Here is an 18,909-nt window from a genome sequence, read left to right as displayed (position 1 = left end):
CTACTGTACCTCAATTTGAGCTATCCATCCATCCATTTCCGAAGCTTGTCCAGAGTCACAGGGATGCTGGAGGCTGGAGCCTTCTGACAAATATTTATAAAATGGTTAAAATCATTTTAAACAATTGCAATTTTACCCCTAAATTTGTGTACTTACATTTGCGTAGGCCTACTTTTTCTTTTTTAATAAATCTGCAAAAATGTCAACAATTCTGTTTTTCTGTCAATATGGGGTGCTGTGTGTACATTAATGAGGAAAAAAAATTAACTTAAATGATTTTAGCAAATGGCTGCAATATAACAAAGAGTGAAAAATTTAAGGGGGTCTGAATACTTTCCGTACCCACTGTATATTAATACAGTATAGCAAAATAAAGATAATTAAATATATCCTCACACATCACCAGTTTTGAAATCAATCTTTCAGAGTTAATGCCTGTGTACAGTGCCAAAATCAGTCATTTATGAGTTTATATACTGTTAGATGCTGCCACAGACGGCAGCTGTAGTCTATAGCTACGGTTTAGATAGAGCTTCTGTGCGTTCTGATTTGAGCTCTCAGTTGATGGTAGATATAGAGCAGCTTATGGTGTTGTCGTCACTGTCAGATCAGGTGCTTGTCATTTAAATCTCAATAGTTTTATCTTTATTATCACTCAGTTTGTCATCTCCGCACAGAGAAAAAACAGTACAGTTCCCCTCCAGAAGCTGCTCATTTGCTTCTTTCCTGCTGCCCCTATTTACAGTGAAATATAGGTGCAACATCTGTGCTTACAGCTCAAATTTCAGAAAACCACAGCCATGTGGTTCTTCCGAGTACATGCTGACATTTATGATGTGATGTTTTTGTCTGCATAATCAGCAACAAAGTGGCCGCAATGTGCAAAAGTTTCCCGTTGAGACTGAATAACATTATTCGCAGCTGTACATTTGCCACTTCCAAACTGATTCATGAAGTTCACTCTGTAAACCTGAGCAAACATCCAGATAATGAAACAGTTTATATAACCCCACACAGCTGGACAGTCCTCTGACCATAACGTGCAGATGTGTTCTAATTTAGGATCTGGTGTTTTCTGAAGCAACACCATTCAAATAAAACAGTACATTATTCAGTGCACACATGCAATGCTAAACCTCAATGGTTCAAATTTGATTTTAGAAAAAAATATATATAGGCTAAAATTTGATCTGTTCTTCATATAAAGTTGTCATAAATCCACTTTTCCATTTTCACTCAAGGTGCAGTCAACAGTAACTCCAGTCTCAACAACCTGTGAGGCTTCAGTTCACATTGGCAAAGGTTGCCCTGCATGGACTTTCTGCACTCTAAAAAATGCTGGGTTAAATACAACCCAGTGCTGGGTAAAATAGGGACACACCCAGCAATTGAGTTGTTTTGACCCAGCGGTTGGGTTACTACCCAGAAGGTTGGGTTAAACATTTAACCCAACCGCTGGGTCAAAACAACCCAATTGCTGGGTTTGTCCCTATTTTACCCAGCACTGGGTTGTATTTAACCCAGCATTTTTTAGAGTGTGCACCATCAGATAAAAATAAAGACAATAGCATGTTTTAAACTGCATTCAGACTGTACATTGAGGTCATGACCAGTATCTTGACTTGTACATCTTCAGACTGCCGTGTCAATGAAATAATTATGTTTTCTGAACTTATGGCCACTAAGTGGCCCACACATTACTGACCAAGGCTATGTAACATTCAGATCATGTCTAAAGGAAAAGTTCCTCTCTTCCTCTCTCTGCTTCTTTCTGTAACAAGACATGGTAGAACGCCATCGAGATTTCTATTTCAAATAAATTCTGTCATTTTAAACTTTCTATTCATTCAAGAATCCTGAAAAAAAAAAAAATATATATATATATATTTTTTACAGAAATATTAAAGGCAGGGTAGGTGATTTGCTTCAAAAACTTTTTTTTTTTATACTGGTTGAAAGTCTCTTCACATCCCGATAGCAATTTGGTCTACATGTTTTTATATCGTCTGTGGAAGGTGTAGTACCATAAAATGTTCATCGAATCATTTCCCTCAGGCTGTCTGTCAATTTGCATAGCTCCATGCACCCTGTCCGCGCAGACATGATACATCATCAGTGCGTTCCATTACGCTATTGCAGACCGAGCGAGAATGGAAATCATTATTATTGCATTATTATGCTCTTTGTACTGTAATGTTCTCTTACCAGTGAATGAGACATGGGCTAATCTGACAGCGTTGCATTCAACCCTCCACCAATGGTGACTTTCATCGTGTCGCTGGTTAGCTTCTGCTCTGCCTGTGCACGTTCATGTGTTTTGGAGGAGGCGTGGCTTTGGAGAGTGATTTGCAGGGAGGGTGGGATCTTATGCTTTCAAAGCTCGCTTGCTATTGCTAGCCTCCCCGAAATCACCTATACACTCTAAAAAATGCTGGGTTAAATACAACCCAGTGCTGGGTAAAATAGGGACAAACCCAGCAATTGGGTTGTTTTGACCTAGCGGTTAAATGTTTAACCCAACCTTCTGGGTAGTAACCCAACCGCTGGGCCAAAACAACCCAATTGCTGGGTTTGTCCCTATTTTACCCAGCACTGGGTTGTATTTAACCCAGCATTTTTTTAGAGTGTACCCTACCTTTAAGCTGCATAACTGTTTTCAACAGTCATTTAAAAAAAAAATTAAATATTTTTAACAAAACAGTTTTCAGCATTGAATAAATTATATTTATAATGCTCATTTTGTCCATCATGGATGGTTCTATCCATCATGGATATTTATATTACTGAGCAAAACGTATAATTCATTTAATACTGAAAACTATTGTTAAAATGATCCGTTTCTACAAAAATATAAAGTTGCACAACTTTTCAATAGGCATTTTAATAATTGTAAACTAATTTTTAACAATAGTTATTTTAATATATTAAATATTAAGCTGCACGTATTTTTTCAACCTTGATAATAAAAAAAATAATAACAATAATAATGTTTCTTGATGACTGCTGAAAGATCAGTTTTGCATTACAGGAATAAATTACATTTTAAAATATATTAAAATAGAACATATTCATTTAAAATTGTAAAAATATGGTAATATTTCACAATATTATTCTTACTGACCCCAAACGTTTGAATGGTAATGTACTGTATGTCTTAACCGTGTGTTTGTTTTGATATCTTGTATATTTTAATGTGGATATTATTTATTAGCCATAAAAACATGCCTTTCAGCATTTCATAGGATAAGTAGTATGCTGTTATGTGGTTTGAAAAAAAAAAAGGTCCCGCTTAAAATCACAAATATTGCTTCTAAATAAAAGGTTTCTAATAAAAACATGTCGGACACCGGTGCTCATGTGCTTTTTCTACTTTCCAAACCCCTTTAAGAAGCCTGAAACTTTTTGCTTGTTTGGCGTTTGGCTCGATTTAGCCTAGAGTGTATGAAACGAGTGAATAATATGAATGGTTTCGGACTGTCTGGGATATTGGATGTCTTTTTTTACCCTCAATTTTTCCCTCTCCACTAGATTTCGAGAACTGTCAGAGCGGCGCTGACTCTGTATTCTCTAATCCTTGCCATGGGTTTTGCAACCAGAGGAAGAAATCTATATTTAGATGCCATGGGTGAATGTGTTTAACTTTAGCCCAGAGTCACTGCAAACACTTTATATTCATTTACAGTATATTGGCTTACAAAAATAATGTTACGCCTGATAATTCTTGATTATCCTAAAGCAATTCACATTCTGTTAAAGCTGAAGGAAAAAAGGGTCATGTTCTGTTCAGTTTAATCTTCTCACACTTCTCTCTCCTGCTCAGGATATGTGTTGGCTTCATTCCAGATGAAACCATATGGAGGTCTTCAGACACACACACCTGAAGATTATTATTACCTCAGGAATCAAAATGATGCAGCCTTAAATTGAATATTTGCCATTATCAAACCTCATAATGGATTCAATACTGCTGATTCAATAAAGAAAATAAATCAGAGCAGGTAAGTATAGACATACTTTAATATCATTTTATATTCGTATCCAGTCGAAAATACAACTTTTGAATGAAAGGCACAGTACGACCAGACTTTTCCTCAGTCTCAAAACAAACACATACAGAAAGCAGACTTTTCTTACAGAAAATGCACAAATAAATCATATTTTAACATAAACGGGATTTCAAACGTTGGAATGCCTACAAAGCAATATGAAATGTGAAATTTAAAAAAAAAAAATTCATTAAGCTCAATCATCTCTCAATACTGCTTATTCCAAACATGAAAAATGGCACACAGGTAACATTATTAGGGGGGAAAGAACCCTAAAAATATGAACCCAAAGAACATTAAGATATGTAGCCAAAATTGATAAGAGGGCAAAACATTAAAGGGTCTATGAGGAAAAACTATGATCTGACAATGTAGTGCAACTTGTCTCTGTAAACACAACGCAAGTGCAAGTGAAGGTATGTCATGGTTGCCGGCATACGAGAATTTAAACTGCATTGGTCCAAAAAGAAGGTAAAAAAACAACAACAACAACACTAACAAATGTTTATGAAGACAGGAACATGAAAAATAAGAGCTTTATTGTGGTTACCCTTTTGAGCAAAGCATTGCAAAAATAATAAAATAAACCACACGATGGTGACAATATTCTTTGGTATTTTTATTTTTGCATACTTAGTTGTTTCAAATCCATTTTGTTCTCCTTTTTGTATTTTCAAATCAGGTTTGTTTCTTAAATCAAGTCATCCAACTACCATCACTGGCATTGAATGCCACTTTTACAAGAAGCATCAACGTCTCACCAAAAAGGTTCATTGTAACAGAAAAGACTTGATCAAATTTCCCTGCCATAAGTGGCATAATTTGACCATTCACACTTTCAAATTCAGTCAAGACTTGACTTCCCGTAGCAAAGAAACCAGATGGTTAATCGAATATAGGGACTAAAATAAAACACAAATGGATGAATCTCAAAGCCTGTCAAGAACATGTCCAAGTAATATTTCACCCAAAAATCTCATTTTGCTTAAAGAAACTGATTTAAATTGATATTTTAAAAATATATTTAATTATATTGCTATAAATTTAAGTTGAGAAAAAAATTAACAGCATTTTTACTGTCTTTTGTTTTACAACAACAAAAAAGAAAAACGACAAAAACAAAAAAAACCTAATAAAACTAATCAAAAACAGAAAAAAAAAACCAAACACAAAACAAGCAAACAAACAAACAAAAAGCTTAAACATCTTGGCATTATGATAATCAGCAAAAAAAACAAACAAAAAAAACCAATGAAAATATTGTCCTAAAATATTATTATATTCCTGGCTAACAGAGTAATGTATTTGATTCAAATAGCTGTTTTTTTATTTTTTATTTTGGATTAAAACATGACCTGGACATGTTTTTGTTAAGATTCACCCAAATATAAACAAAGCTCCCTGTATCACTTCAGGTATAACCCCTGCTCACGGTGCACCTACAGCACTCAATTTATAAATTAATTAGAAACCATATTACAGGATCTTGATCAGAACCTATATTGGCAGCAAGGGTTCACTGAAGCATCAGATATTACAATCATCTCACAATCACAATCACACACACACACACACACACACACTCACACTCACACTCACACTCACACAATCACACACACACACAATCACACACACACACTAGTGTGATCATAGCAGTTTGAGCTTCTAGTCTGCTGATTTTCACACGACCTTTTAATCCATGTTCATGTGCAAACTTCTTTAATTAGTCCCCGGACAGGACTGGAGCCAATGTTGGCATGATTGATAGCGGCAACGAAATAGCGACTACCTTGAAGGTGAATGAATGTGTTCCAGAATCTGGTAGCACATTTGTAAAAGTAATTCAGTGGTCTTTTTTGAGGAGGATGGGGGCACAGAATGTCCCTTGTTCTTGACACTACCTGTTAGTATTGCTCAGCTGTGTGAGTTCTGTCAGGTACTCCTGCAGTTCTTTAGCTGCCTGGAAGCGACCGTACTGTTTCTGAGGCCTGGTGCACTCATCCAGCAGAGCCGTGAGGCGGCCGTCTTTGACCAAGTCGGCGGGGGGGTCGTGGAGGAGACCGCCCGTGGTGCCGCGCCAGGTGGCGAATCTAGAGAGCAGGTTCTGACAGATAGCATAGTAGTTGTGGTCCACGGTGACTCGAGAGCAGAGGATGTCCTTGGAGAAGGAGAGACAGGCCTCTTTGTCGCATTCCTCGTAGCGGCTCTCGTACCACACATCATAGTTCTCTGGTTTATCTGAGATAAAAAAAATTTTTTTAAAAACAGTCCAACGGTGCATAATATCTGCCAAAATAATACATGAGAATAAACCTCAAACTCAACATGAAAAAGCATTTGCAGCCCATGTTTCTGGGTGAAACAGGATATTCAAGAACTGAATATTGAAGACTGAAGTTTGGGCCCTATGATTTAAAAAATTACAGTATAACACAGAATGTCACTGAATTTGATTTATTATTTAGACTAATAAATCAAGTGTTTGTGAATATTAAAAGACTATTTAAATATTAAGTCTGCTTGTTGTGTGATTGAGCAGCGCAGTTTTGTCTACTACACAAACTCAAGCACACGTGATGCCGTCTCACTGTATGAGGACATGAACATGAACTTCATCTCCAGAGCTGCTCTGAGGGTTCACTTCACCAGCATTTAACCTTTTCATTTGATAAAAAAAATCACTGTCATGTCATATAAAGCAGGCATAGAAACTCAAAGATCTTCATGACAATGAGCAGCGCAGTTTTGTCTACTACACAAACTCAAGCACACGTGATGCCGTCTCACTGTATGAGGACATGAACATGAACTTCATCTCCAGAGCTGCTCTGAGGGTTCACTTCACCAGCATTTAACCTTTTCATTTAATAAAAAAAATCACTGTCATGTCATATAAAGCAGGCATAGAAACTCAAAGATCTTCATGACAATCCGTTAAAATAAAAGTTAGGTTTGACTTCAAGAAGCTGTGACAGAAATATATTACTGCTGCACAGTAGACTGTTCTTAAAAATATAAGTTTAAATAATTTTGTTATTATTACTTTAAGGAATATCACGATTTACCAACTTGAGCATTTTATTTACCTGAAAAAATATATATATATATTTTCATGTGGTTAATTTTTTTTAAAAACATTTTTAATGTTTTATGCCTTTATTCGATTACCACCGTATTTGATAATAAATTTGTATTAAATCCAGAAAAATAAAAACAGGCAAAAATAAATAAATACAAAAAAATAAATAAATTATTCAATAATAAAGAAAAAAATTAATAGGGCTTATTATCAATGATAATAATTTAATGAATTCAATTGATTAGACTTGCTTTTTGATTTAATTAAAATTAAAAATTTGACTATTAACAATTAAAAATGTAACCATGAAATCCAGAACAATTTAAACACAGAATTATTATATATTTTTAAAATTATATATATATATATATATAAATAACAAAAAGAGGGAGAAAGAAAAATTTCATAGGGCCCTAAAAATGCCATTTTTGTTCAACTTTTAATAAAGTGTTGTTAAACGTTTCATGATTTAAATTCATTAGACATGCAATTTTTTGATTACTAAAATTTGATTTAAGCATTAAAATGGAATCCAGAAAAATTAAAACAGGAAAAACAAACAAACTAACAAAAACAAAACTCATTTCATATGAAGTGGAGCTAGAGCAGAATGAGATCAGCATTTTGAAACACCGCTGGTGTCATTAAGAGTTAGGACCCCTGCACAGCACCGTTCAGATAGGACCCCAGGGGGCAGCCGCTCGTACCAGCGAATCAAAAGCTGTTATTGCAATATCTTGTTGTAGTTAATCAAAACAGCCTAACACCTGTTATCATTTTGTAGCTGTGGTAGCTTGATGTAACATGTAGGCCAGTTTACTTTGAGCTTCAGTAGAAACCACTAAAGGCTAAGTGACTATTTATAATGTTACAAAAGATTTCAAATAAATGAAGCTTTTGAGCTTTCCAGTCATCAAAGAATCCAAAACTAATAATATTAAGAAGAATAAATGATATTTGAGCACTAAATCAGCATATTAGAATGATAAATCATGTGACACTGAGGACTGATGGCTGCTGAAAATCCAGCTTTGTCATTACAGAAAAAATAAAATAAAATTGTAAAATACATTACAAAAGAAAACAATTGTAATAATAATTTAAATTGTAATAATATTTCATAATAATACTCTTTTTGCTGTATTTTGATCAAATAAACGTAGCTGTGGTGAATATATGTAGTTTTTTTTTAAATAGGAAAAAATCGTAATGACCCCAAACTTTGTAACGGTAGTGCACGACTGATTTAGGATTTCTGATCAGGCACAGATAAGAGTACTTTTCAGTCAAATTGCTTTGGGGTCCTATACTCAACAGGTAGACTAAACATTTCATGACACCTAACATTATTTTTGAATCTATTCTTATTGCATATGTTTGCAGTAGATTTCATTACAACGTAAACTGGCATTTAATTACTCTTTTAATTCTTAAATTAAGACTCGATTAATTAAATCAAATTAAAAACATCGAAAAGGTTGCATTATCTAAAACATTAGCCTAAAACAATGGCTAAATATTTGGCTGTAGGTAAAAAAATAAAATAAATAAATATACAAGTAAAATGCACAAAAAAAAAAGAGACCAGGAACACGTATTAAGGGGAAAAAATAGGGTAAATTTCATGTTAACATTCAACACAAGTTCACTATCCTTTGCAGAAGCAATGATTGAACTTCTAGTCAAGTTCTCCTGTGTTTCACAACATGCCTAGTTTCAGTCAGCTGACTTTTATTCAATCCGGCCTAATCCTTATTCCACTGGCTTTTCCTTTTAAAAACAACTTGCCGTTACATTCTGTGTATCAGACAACAACAAAAAAAGCTCTTTATCATTACACATCGCTTTATTTCTTGTAGTTTCAATCTTCTTCAAAAAGCACAACCTACACTAAAATGGAACGATCTGCAGAATAAAGACATTGACTTGATTCAGCTCTTCACTGTGAGAAGACAAATAATAATTGCTTCTGAAAGCAGGTGCAGTTCTTCTCTAGCCACCCATTGTAATGCTGAACAAATCGATAAAGCTGAGGATCTTCTAGGAGGAGGTGGTGGGGTGCAGAAATAGACTGGGCTGTGACATCTATTCATCAGCAAAACTATATTGAGTCATAAAGCGCCTTAAAGAGTTCGGCATTTGCTGTCTTGGTCATTTGACACAGCTCAATATCACGCCAATAACTAATTAGAGAAAATGAAGTCACTGTGCTGCCAATCACTCTCATGGGAGCCAATTATGAGATCCAGGGGAGGTAATGTGCCAGAGCCAATCAGAGCACACGTTGGCTTCGGTGCTTTTCTCTTTTGCTGTGTGTGCTGAGAATCACATCCAGAGGTTTATGGAGGAACAGCACAAAATATTGTTCCAGAACTCATGGAAATCTTAAATTAAAGAGACAGTTCATCATTTATTCACCCTCATGTCATTTCAAACCAGTATGACTTCTATGGAACACAAAGGAGCCCCACTGACTTTCATTGTATGGACGGAAACAGATGAGACAATCTTCAAAATATCTTCTTTTGTATTCAGCAGAAGAAAGAAACTCATACAGGTTTGGAACAAAATCAGAGTGAGTAAATGATTGGGGGGGGGGTTAACTATTCACCCACCAAATGTTATTAACCTGTTATTAAAAACTAAACATGTAACACCTTACAAATAAAAATGAACAAATACATCAACCTTTGTTAATGTTAGTTAATAAAAATGTTAATAAAGTTCACAGTGTATTAACTAATGTTAACAGAAACAAGTTTTGATCGTTAAAAAAAAGAACCCACGTATATTTTTTCCTCCCCAAACAATGGCAACTTTGTAATACTTTTAATTAATGTTTGAAAATATTATTTACAATGCTTTATACATCATTAGATCCACAAAGCTGCTCATATAAATCATTTAAATGGCTTGACTGAAAAAAATGGGAAACGCTGTTGGCTGTTGAATGACGGCAATTTAACCTATTACACAAACTCGTATGTTTATCATGAGGTTGAATACAGTTATTTATTAGTCAGTTACTTATTGATGCTTTTCTTTCCATCTTGAATAACACAACGCTTCTATAACGCATCTGTATCCAGTATAGCGTTGTTCACATAGCCGTGATTTAAAGTGCTTGTTTCTCTGGCATTTTCAAAGGCACGTAAAATATAATACTGTGGCCTGGCTTGATACACAGACTAATGGTCTAACAAAATCCAATTTTAAACATTTTGCTGTACCAATTTTTGTGGCCTTATATTTCATATTAGAGCCAATGCAGATAAATTAGAAAGTTATTTCAGGAAGAGACCACCCTGATTGTAAAGCAAAACGTGATTGTTATAGCGAGAACGTGCTACGACTGGTCAGTGAAATGTGGCTGTTTTCTGATTGGCTTGAGTAGGCGGTGGGTGGAGTCCATGCATGTGTGGATTTGCCAGCGTCTTGACACTAAAAATGTACATAAAGCCATTCACAAATGTAGGGGGAGCGATCTACAAACGCACAAGACACGATTCACAAATGAATGCCAGGCAAAGATGTGTTTGTGACATAAAAAAAGACATTTGTGTATACGCTTTTTATTTGTAACAATTTTATTTTTTAGTGAATTTAATTCATGTTTGTGAAACTAAGATTTATTAGTGGATCTCATTCTATTTATTTGTCAATATGTTTCATTTTTGTTAATCTCTTTATTTATTTGTGGATCATAATCTATTTATTTGGAAATATGCAACAATTATATCTCCATAAGTCTAGCATGAGTTATGCACTCAAGCAATAACTCCTGTTATAATCACTGAAGCTGTGTACAACTGCAAAATTAATCTCTTACTTGCATTGCATCTGCACTTTGTTTTTTTGTGATTAGATAATTATTGCGAGTGCAGATTCAGAATTCAGTCAGCGAGCACGTGCACTGAACAAAACTCCTGCGTTTTCAGCGGTGACTAAACCCCTATGATTGGCCATTGCACGAATAAGCTCAAGAGAAATGTGTGTGACTTGTTATATAATGCTCAACTCTTTTTAACTTAATTTTTTGCATCCTTATCTTGAATTTGGAGTGTATTTTTGACCAAGTTCCCACTAATTTTCGACCCTGGGCTCTACAGAGCTACAGGAAAGCCGTCTGTGCTTTATTCATGTGTAGAGTTCTTAAAAGTTCCAAAAAACAAACAGCAATGAGACTTTAATTACAAATCTGACAGTGTGGGAGGCCCATGCAGGTTTCTACCTTGTCTGTAATACTGTGATAATTCAATTCAATTCAAGTTTATTTGTATAGCGCTTTTCACGATACAAATCGTTGCAAAGCAACTTTACAGCAAATTAAGTTTCTACAATATTTAGTGGTAGCTTATAAGTGGTGACTGTCAGTTAATGTACATATGGCAGAAATGTACGGAAAAATCAATTAAAGACGTAATCAAACAGACGATGAACGAATTCCTCCTGAAAGTCCTGAAAAACATTTATTTTGATGGGGAAGGCAAAGTACAAAAAACAGGTGCACCAGCCCATCTGAGGGAAAATTGAAAGTGGGTCAGAACATATGAAAGTAGACAAAAGAAAAAAACAACAACACCACACCACACCGTCTAAACTGGATAACAGTTTCCTGCACAATTTATTAATGCTGTAAAGCAAGAGCATGGAGATGCTGGAGTGAAGTCGTTACTTACTCTGCTTAATCAATCTTTTGTCCGCCACGATGATGTTTTCTGCATCGACGACGATGACTTTTCCGTCACGAGGCCCAACTGCAAAGTTGTCGAAGCTCACGTCTAGGAGGTAAAGTGCAAAGTCAAAGTCGTTGTTGGTCAGCTGCTCGGCGATGTCCATCAGCTGCTTGGCCAGATCCACTCTTTTCTCCCAGGGTGCATTGTAGAAGCTCCAGAGCTCCTCGCCCACGTAATTCACCGCCACCATCCGGCCACAGGCCCCCAGGTATTTGGCGAACGGCCAGCCCTCATCAGAGGGAAAACTCTGCAGAGATCAAACACGAGGAGAGACTCAAGGTGAGAGAAAAGTTCTCCATTCTCACACACACAAGTAAAAATCACTATGTCCACTCAAATTTGGAGCAAAGAAATGCTATTTAAAGGGGTCATATGATGCTTTTTTAAAGATCATTATTTTGTGTATTTTGGTGTAACAGAATATGTTGACATGCTTTAATGTTCAAAAAACACATTATTTTTAAAATACTGTACATTATTGTAGGTCCTCTATGCCCCGCCTCTCTCAGACTCCGCATTACCTCCTCTCCTAGGTTCACGAAACGGTCGTCCATAAAATGCATTGCTGTTCTGTTGTAAGTGATCCAAATAAAGTGCTTTTGCTTTCGCACTGAAACACACAGCGTCTCCCTGACATGGTTGCTTCAACACTAACTGCGGTTACTGACACCATGCCTTCTTTCTTTGCGTGCACATTTGCGGCGGGATTATGCAAATATTTCCACATAGTGGGGTAGATATGTGGGGGCGTGTTAGAATGAGCCGTTTTAGGGGGGCGTGGCAGAGTCTTAACTTTGATAAAGAATATCTCTTTGGTTTTGAGACTTTAGTCTTTGCAACTTCAGGGATCTTATCTATGCACAATCAGCTTGTAACACTCCAAAGAGAAAGGAAAACTTGAAATCGCATCATATGACCCCTTTAAGACATAGATAAACTTCACAATCATTATCTTGATGCAAAGTAGCTGTACCAAACTTTTCTTAAGAGCTGTGGATATTCAATATCCCCATTTCAAGTTGAGTCATTAAAAATGGATAAGTGACTATTAAATTTTAATCCTAGAGATTCAAATAATTTAGAGGACAAAACACAGCATTCGGTAACCAGTCGGAGCCTCCGACATCTGGCCTCTGTGGTCTGGGCTGGAGAGGCTGAATCATGCTGTGGAGGGGATGTTTCCTGCTCTTCATCACATACATCGTTTCTGAGGGACCTTTGGCAAAGCGAATCGGTCATATAATATAACAAAGAGTGAAAAATTTAAGGGGGTCTGAATACTTTCCGTACCCACTGTATATATAACATTTTACCGGCTTACACTCTTAAATGTCGTAAATCTGATAAGTGCAGGAGGTATTTCAGTGATGTGTCCAATCTGTTAAACTCATCCTGTCCTTGAGTCTTTTAGGGGTCACAAGTGAATTAAGTGGAGACAGAAACCCAGAACAAGATCTGTATTTTCCTCTTGCCTTGACCATTTCTAATGCTAATAATGATACTGACTGACAAAATCAATTTCCTTTGACATTGTAATCACAATCATTATCGTAGATTAATGAAATTAATATTAAAAATGCTATTTTGAGTAAGGAATCTGACATCTTTTGTGTAGCTACACATCCAAAACAGACTGTTTCTGAATTTATTTATTGCTATTTATTTAGTAAATTAAGACTAAATGGTGAACTTCACATTGGCCTTTAAAGCAGCATCAAAAACAAAACTTTTATTTTATTTTGTATTTTAAGTAAATTATACACAGAAAACAACCAAAGCTACAATACACTCCGATTATAACTTTTTAGAACTTTTTGAGCGCTACAGTTCAGTGTGAGCTCTGGATTCTAACGCATACAAATGCTCCTATTATTATAAACAAAGCTGTCCACACTGCAGAATAAATCTATTTAATTTACTATGCTTTGTTGATTTGAAAAGTGGTATTCTAGGTTTGTCACATTTCTTGCTTATAGTGTATATTGGGTATAAATCATCGACACTGCAACTGAGTGGTGCAACATCTAGCGAATCCAAAATAGTTGGAAATTAACAACGATGCTTTTCGATTTATTTCTAAAGCTTCTTTCTGGCTGTCTGGTGATGTTTCTTCAGCACTTTGTGTTAACAAACAAAAGTGATATAAAAACGCAACAGGGATATATGCAAATGGAATGCTGTAACCAGCATAACTGTAATGGTAATCTTGATGATTATTTAGTTTTACTAAAACTATGTTTTGGCTTTAGGAATTAGATTTAATACCGAACTGAATTATTAGGTGCTAAAAGTGTAACTGCTCAGTCTATGACAAATGAGTCAATTACAGAAGAGAACATTGTGTCTCTAGATTTTTTATTTTTTTTAACCTCTGGAAACACGTCATCATTCTCTGAAAGTGTGAAATGTCTGCGGAAGACCACGTCCTGTGTGAGAATGAGGTTTTGTTCCTGGAAAAAAAAAAAAAAAAAAAACTTCACTGTGCAGAAAGTGGTTGCCCCTACATTAAACTTTACAAATGACTGAACTTTATAAATAATAGATGACCACCAAAAAAAAAAAAAAAAATAATCCTACTGTTTTTTTTTTCCGACACTGACCCAAAAAAAAGACATTATAGAGAAACATCATAGAGAGAACTCACCGTTTACTCCACTTTTAACATTTATATTTTGATTTTTCATGTACCAATTGACTACATTTTTTAAAATTCTATAATAATTTGTAGCATTTTGCAAACTCATAAATATGACATTTTTCAATGCCAGTATACAATGTTTACAGGCCACTTTCTCCTTTAGGGAACTCAACAGCCTCATTTTGACAGAGAAACACACAGCCAGCTCGTGACTATTTGCACGTCAAGCCCTATTTTCATTGTATTAAACATTATCTGCTTACATTTTGCATTGACGTTGTCAATCATCACTGTGTCAATACCCTGTGTCCTGTTCTGCTACACTCTGCTATCAAATTTCCAAGGATCTGCATCATTACCAAACGTGAAGGAAAACTAAATCCATATACACTATAATAAATTTAAATGAAACCAGGTTTTGCCATAAAAAACAGCTCCAAAAATTTCTGTGAAATAAAACCGCACTCCACACTACAAACCTGTTGAGCTGCAGTTGGCCGCTTAACACTGTCCGGAAGCAAGCTTTTTCTTCCTCCTCTCTTTTTTTTTTCCAACTTGAAGTGCTGTTCTTGCTATAATTGAGACTCTGACTAACACTTAACACTATTTTCTTACCCACAGAGTTCTGACTTTGGTCAAGGACTCTGTAAGATGACAATAACCTTCAAAATATATGAAATTATTTCTATGCAATGGTGAAATGCAACTTTTTACCAAGAGAGGTCAAAGAGATCCTCAATTCACAAACATGCTATTACAGCATGTGAATCATCAAACACAGCTGTAAACAATATGAAAATGCTGCAAACACATTCAAGAGCAAATTAAATCAGAGGTGATTGTCATCTGTTGTCACCTGAAGTCTCAGAAGCAATAAAATCAGACTAATTTCTTCACAGAGTGTTGTCAGGTTGGTAATGCATGGAATCGGTGACGAACACAAGCAATGCGTGCAGAGAGAACCATTTCAGGGAAGTTAGTTATTTGTTTTTCCAAGCCAGTGGAAATTCTAGCCCATCAAGAATAGATCCTTGTTTGCACTCAACCCGTTCATAAATGCCAGCAATGGCCAAATAGCTGTGTGACGCACGGAATTGGTGGTTGGAGGGAGGTGAAAGGTTTGTTTTAATAAAAGCACGATCAACACCACATAAGGACAGAGGGCCAGGTGTTAGTCATCTATATCCAACAATGGTTAGTGCTGTGGTATAGCAGTAACATGAAATGAAATGAAATAAAAGACCCATAAAACCTAAATATAAATGCATAAAATATATATATATATATATGCATTGAATATATGATATGCAAATCATATATTCAATGGTTGACCATTTGGTTATGTCGAGTAGGGGTGGGCGATCTTCCCAAAATATCATGTCACGCACTTATAAAGCAAAATCACGATCCACGATCCGAATCGTGATTTTCCCAATTTTGAGATGTACTATCGAGAATATCCAGACTGGAACAAGCCTATGAATTATCTATTTGCACAGTTTAAAAAAAACAGTATTGCTTTAAACAATCAGTTGTCAACATGATCATTAAAACCTGAGTTGTAAAACTTTAAAACACTGCATCACTGTATGAATTAAACAGATGAATTAAATAAAATAAAAGATACCGGTCATAAGCTGGAACCACAGGCGGTAAGTAAAACTGCATCAAATTTCTGTGTTTTGTTGGCAATTAGCGTGTAATTGCTTGTGACTCTTTAGCTCCGCCCTCGGTACGGTACTTAGGAGATATGAAGGATGCAATACTGCTATATAGGTACTCAAGATTAACATGAGATTGTCTGAAACTGTGTGTGTTATGTCACCTTTAATGACACAGACAGCAGTAGGTTTATTAGGCTTCTGTCTCTTTAAGACAGAATGCATAGTTCTAATATACTGACATGCATCGAATTTCTTTCCCAATCTGTTTGTGTTCATTTACGACATAACTGACTGTTTTATGTAAATACTCGCCAAGACAGACCTTTTTTATTAAAACCGAAACTGAAACTCAAATTTCATTCATCGCACAACTAGGCCTAATGTTTTTCAAATACGTCACACACGTACACACACTTACATACGTAAGACACATAATAGATACGTGTGATATCATTTGGCCAGTCACAGTCATCTAGTAGGCAGTCACTGCTGTAGTTTTAACATTATTATGAGAACATAGTGCTGGGCGGTATGACCAAAAATTTATATTACGGTATTTTTCAAAATTATACCGGTTTCACGGTACAAGACGGTATTTTTTTTTCATGCATGACCGGGTGCTAACCATATTTTCTACTGATTGAGAGAGGAAATACTGCAGTATATTGACTTAGAATGCCCTATTTTACTGTTATGATGAGTGAATATTGTCAAAAAATACCACACTAAATAGTGACTAAACACGACCCCTTTTAATACATGTTAACCAGGAGTCACTCTCATTTATAATCGCGGCATCGTCTGATAAAATCAACATGCATCTACACTAAAGAGTGGCTATGCGGTTGTTTTGGCTATATTACTTTTTTGTCTCATGCAGCGCACTGCCTGCGTCTGAGTGACAAAAAAAATTTAAAAACAAACAAAAAAGTGCATGTGATATTAACAGACGAACTACGCTCATATTTATAATTCCAAACAATCAGTAAGCGACAAGTGCTAGGAAACGCTGTTTTGTACTCATTTATTGACGAGTCGGCTGCGGTGCGGCAAACTGAATGCGCTGCTTCTCTGCCGCTCACTGCACAGAACAGACGCCGAGAGAGGTGACACTTCTCCGGGAAAGTCAGACCTCACGTTCGCGGGACAGCACTGGCGAAATCTTCCAACTGAACCATAGCTAAGGTTTATCCAAAAAAAGTCGCTAGGTTTGTCAGTATGAATATTCTATGGAAAAAATCCGCTAAAAGGGTCTGAAAGTTGCAAAATCTAGTGCTAAAGTCGTGCTCGTGTGTGTGAGACGCAGGAGCTGATGGCAGGGGGCGGTGGATATTTGTGGCGGTCAATGTGGATATTGTGGATGAGTTCTTCTGTGTCGTCACGTTCTATTAGTTCTACAGCTTCAGTTTCGGAACTTTCACGCTTAGTAACACATACAGCTGTTCCCTCACCACAGTGCAACACCCCTTTCAAACAGTGTCGCGTTCCGAACGTTGTTTAAGTGACATATACCGGTATTGCGGTATTTTCAAAATTCATATCATAACAAAAATAAAAACCGGTATTCGGTATGAACCGGTATACCGCCCAGCACTATGAGAACATAAAAGACAGTATCTCTACGATTCGCTTGAAAAGTAGATCGTAGACATCCTCAAGCTCAATCACTATATAAAACCTTTAGATCGCCCACCCCTAATATTGAGGTACCAATTTAGTATCAATACAAAGGGTCTGGCATTGTGCTGATGCTAAAACGTTGGTATCAATCCAACCCTAGTTAGTGTAGAGGCAGCTTAATGAGATCTGGTCATGAAACCCAGCCTGCTTCCAACCTTGACAGGGCCAATTCCAGAAACTGAGAGTTAGTGTGGATCACCAAAAGACTTGGTAGCTTAAGAAAGACTGTTCCTGTAATATCTGCAGTAAAGTTTCTTTAAATACAAACACATCTGATTGACAACTAATAAAGAACGGCAACTTCCATTTGGGTTGCTAAGCTCCCAAGTCTACAGTTTGCTCACACTCTCTGCAATTATAGAGTCTGTCAAACTGGCGCTGAAGTGTGAGGAGGGAATATCAACTCTGCACAGATGGCTGTGCTCCAAGTGACAAACTGTAAAAGAATACAGCAGTGCTATTTAAAAAATATGGGTATGTTGGAGCCGTAATACAGCATACTGATGCTCACTTGGGTAATGGTGGTTTAAAACCAACCTGCAATTTTATTTTTCAGATTCCATTCTCAACCTCAACTAAACAAGATGCAATCATTACACATAATAAACGTAAGACTAGTGTGATAAAATCATGAACCTTGTATGTGCAAAACTCTGTAACTTTCGTAAAATACAGAAAGAGACTGAGAAAAAGTCATCCACAGGAACTATGATGGTAATGTATAATCATCTGTCTAGTGCTGAAAATACTATGTAGACAATTTTAAAGCTCAGGTAGCACATTTATGTACGGAAGAATTAATATATGCACTTTAACAGAAAATTTTTCGAAAGGCAGCATATTTCTGCTTTTAACTCCTCCAGAATGTCTTGCCCCACAGACTTTATTACTTAACAGAATTCACACTAGGATGAACAAAAAGCAAATTCACACCAATACAATCCATGATGCAATATACCTGTCAGCTGCAGCTACAGAGGAAGAAAAGACAGAAGGATACAGATAGAAGGGAGCTGTCAGCAAAAAAAAAAGTTATAATTAAGACTGGAAAAAGTTTTTTTTTTTT

The 18,909-nt window shown here is 36.0% G+C and overlaps 1 protein-coding gene across 1 annotated transcript in view; it reads right to left on the bottom strand.

The window, feature by feature from the left end:
• Positions 1-5,339: 5,339 nt before the first annotated feature.
• Positions 5,340-18,909, bottom strand: part of LOC107722302 (deleted in autism protein 1 homolog) — a 35,623-nt gene continuing 22,053 nt past the window's right edge. Inside the window, exons 3-4 of the mRNA XM_016530601.1 lie at positions 11,805-12,108; positions 5,340-6,284 (exon numbers count right to left, since the gene is read on the bottom strand). Of these exons, the coding sequence (XP_016386087.1) occupies positions 5,944-6,284; positions 11,805-12,108 (645 nt within the window). The 3' untranslated portion in view covers positions 5,340-5,943. The remainder of the gene's footprint in view (positions 6,285-11,804; positions 12,109-18,909) is intronic.

Source organism: Sinocyclocheilus rhinocerous, unplaced genomic scaffold (genome assembly GCF_001515625.1).
Source record: "Sinocyclocheilus rhinocerous isolate Xijiao unplaced genomic scaffold, SAMN03320098_v1.1 scaffold161, whole genome shotgun sequence".
Lineage (NCBI taxonomy): Eukaryota > Metazoa > Chordata > Actinopteri > Cypriniformes > Cyprinidae > Sinocyclocheilus > Sinocyclocheilus rhinocerous.
Note: the sequence above shows the minus strand (reverse complement) of the source record. Positions and strands in the feature narration are given on the sequence as shown.